Genomic DNA, 3,104 nt, shown 5'->3' on the forward strand with positions numbered 1-3,104 from the left:
CGATAATCGCTCTTGATATCGCACCTTGTAACCTGAACAAAGAAAGCCGCCTTTTCGTCGCTTTTTAATTTAGGCTAAAATTAAAAATTTAAGACCTCTTAACTGATCAGAAAAGCGAGCTTTATCAACCATTGTTGGCAAAATGTGGGTCCTTTGTCAGTTTCTTTTGCAGTCTTCTGGCCCGCTCGGTTGTCTTACACAATAAATATGTCCCAGCATTCTGTGCGATGCGACAGAATCTGCCAACAGCCTGAAATACGTACTGAAAAATGCGTATTGAAGACATGAAGGGGAGTGTCTCCCAGGTTAATTTTAGAATTTAATTATCCGCCACATAAAATTATAATACGTGAATGAAGAACAAAAACAACCAAAAGTCAATATACAGGATGCCACCATTATATGGAACGAACATCTCATTTGATAATTCATCTCGAACGTGCTTTCAATTAAAAAGCTCTTTTGAAAACATAAAATAAATTTTCTATAATTTCCATTTGTATGTACGCTCTGCCGGAAATTGCATTTTGATTTTCCGAATAAACAAGATTTGTTTGCTTTGAAGTAAAATGCTGCAAATGTTAGGTTTTACTGATTTCGCATGACGTCTGACAACAATGAAAAAGAATTAAAAATAGCTATGAAAATTGTACTTCATTCCTAGGGAGAAACTCGTTTTGGAATTTCACCGGTCATTTTAGTCTACCATTAAATTCTGTAAAAAGGTTTTTTTTTGTTTTTATTTTATCTTGAAGTCGTTCTAAAACACCCTCTGCATGCCTTCAGCAAGTGTAGCCCCCGCCCATCAGTAGGTTCCCGCAACTTTGGTTTATAGCTTTTTTTTTTTTTTTTTTTTTTTTTTTTTTTTTTTTTTTTCAAAATCGACTAATACTCTTTGCCAAACAACAACGAGTCGGGACAATGATTCACTTTCTAACAGAGAAGTTCTTTCAGTGGAAAATCATCCGTTTCGCTAGCCATCTTTCCAATGGCACACAATTAAATCTATTTTCTTTAAACTGTCTATCGAGTGCAAAAGGAGAATAAAAAAGCGACCTATATTTCAGCTTCCTCTGTCAGTTTCATTTTAAAGTTTTTAAGCTTCTTAGTTTAATACAGCGTTCAAGTTTTCTAATTCTAGCTATGATATTAGGTATTTTTATCATTTCTATTTTACAGTTTTTAAGACTAGGTCTAGTCTAGTTATAAGGCTTTATTCTACATCACTTAAATTTTAGTGCATCCATAGTTGAAGTTCAACATCGTGTCTAGATAGTCGAAAATTCAGTACAGTTTAAACACAGTAGTTGTGCCGCAGAAAGTAGCCTATTGTCGAATAGATCTCTCCATCGACCCTTATCAACAGATTAAAAAACGTAGAATCGATAATTAATAGAGTAAAATAACAGTTGCCGGGGGGACTGAAATATTTCACTGAATGGACAAATGAATTCTCTAGTCTACCAAACATACAAATAAATCTTAAATTAATTCGCTCTGCTTTTAAACAACTTTTTCACGGTAGCTTTAAACATGGGCATTCTATAACTGTACACGATTGGATTCACGAGTGAGTTGCCAAAATGTAGGATATCTACTGTCCACATTAAAATCAACATTGTAGTTCCGCTAGCATATTCAGCCTCAAAGGCCACAACGGTGTACAAAACTATTGCTGGAAGCCAAAGGGCATACGACAAACCGATGACAGCGAATAACGTTTTGGACAATTTCACGTTCTGTTCAATAGTTTTCCTGTTATGAGCTTCAACTGCAGGATCCGTGTTCCGTAGACGCTTTCTAATTGTCATGTACGTTGCCAAAATCACACAAAGACAGACAAACAACATTGAGTTAATGATCAAAAACGAAGTCTTCTTGGTTATTTTGTTATTAAGTGACAAAAATTCCAGAGTCAGTACACATACGCCCGCCGCCCAAACTAAAACAATGCTGATGATGTAAGTTTGAGTGCTTGCCACTCTGTGACGAAGAGGCCAAAGCACAGCATAAGCGCGCTCCAAAGAGATTACAAGAAGGAATAGAAGGGAAACGTATCCGAAAAAGCCAACTATGGCCGTCCATTCATTAACGAAGAAAACCTTTCCTTGAGGTATGGTTATTGTTGCTGTAATTATCAGTTCAGTTGCTCCTAAAAGTAGATCAGCGACTGCGAGGTTGATCAGTAGATAGCAAGGTCGTTTGAGAGAAGCTCTTTGATTCCAGAAAACGAACACTGTGAAAGCATTCCCGATGCAGATCAAAATTGTTTCGATTGTGACAACAACGACAAATATCAAAGTCACTGCGTTGAACATTTCAGATAGCGTAAATCTGTATAAAGACGTTTCCTTTTTAGTTGATGATAAAGTGTTATTCCTAACATCAGCTCCGAGACTGCTATGGGACAGGTGCTATAAAACTGCATGGTTTTTATTAATTTTTTTTATCACTGTTTGTTTTTTCTACACCATTGTGATAGCATTTCAATCACCTCCAATGCAAAATTATTTTCTTAATTAAGAATCGAACACTATACAAAACAGAATCACTCCGTTGGCCGGAAAAAGTGAGATAATTAAATAAAGCCAATTCAATATTTCTACAAAAACCACTTTTTGCAAGCACTCTTCCGTCTTTTTTCTTATTAGAAAACTTGTCAGGTTGTCATTACCAAAAAAAATATAAATATATATATATTCCATCACCTTTTTTTTCATTGCGAAAATGTCGTTCCTTTTTAATCTTTTCCGAGTATTTTTTGTTTTCATCTGGAACCTTTGCAGGTATTGTTTGCACAAAAATTTGGGGGGGGGGGGGGGGCAGCTAGTCGTTACATTTTTGGAAAATCGCTCCGGCTTGGAAAAGGACTGGGCTTAGCCAAACAAAGAAAGGAATGAATAACGCAAAAAAGAGCAAGCCTGATGATCTCACGGTTGGGGAAATATATTTTTGCAATATTTCGGAAGGCACGGCCTTCACCTCTTCAGGATATTTCACCCCAAGGCAAAAGATGTTACAATTCTGAAATCATTGTCAGAATTATTAGTATCCCATTGTTGTTATTGTTAATTGTTATCTAAGTTATCTATTTAACAATTGGA

General features: G+C 35.9%; 1 protein-coding gene across 1 annotated transcript; it reads right to left on the reverse strand.

The window, feature by feature from the left end:
• Window positions 1-1,420: 1,420 nt before the first annotated feature.
• Window positions 1,421-2,390, reverse strand: LOC146474249 (adenosine receptor A3-like). Its single transcript, XM_085117280.1, has one exon. It carries the CDS (start codon window positions 2,316-2,318, stop codon window positions 1,488-1,490), a length of 831 nt encoding a protein of 276 aa, XP_084973406.1. The 5' UTR covers window positions 2,319-2,390; the 3' UTR covers window positions 1,421-1,487.
• Between the last annotated feature and the right edge of the window lie 714 nt (window positions 2,391-3,104).

Source organism: Pavona decussata, unplaced genomic scaffold, assembly GCF_977016875.1.
Source record: "Pavona decussata unplaced genomic scaffold, jaPavDecu1.1 SCAFFOLD_91, whole genome shotgun sequence".
Lineage (NCBI taxonomy): Eukaryota > Metazoa > Cnidaria > Anthozoa > Scleractinia > Agariciidae > Pavona > Pavona decussata.

Bases quoted from the DNA above. Each gene is read 5' to 3' on its own strand.
- LOC146474249 (XM_085117280.1), bottom strand. From the start codon at position 2,318: ATGTTCAACGCAGTGACTTTGATATTTGTCGTTGTTGTCACAATCGAA.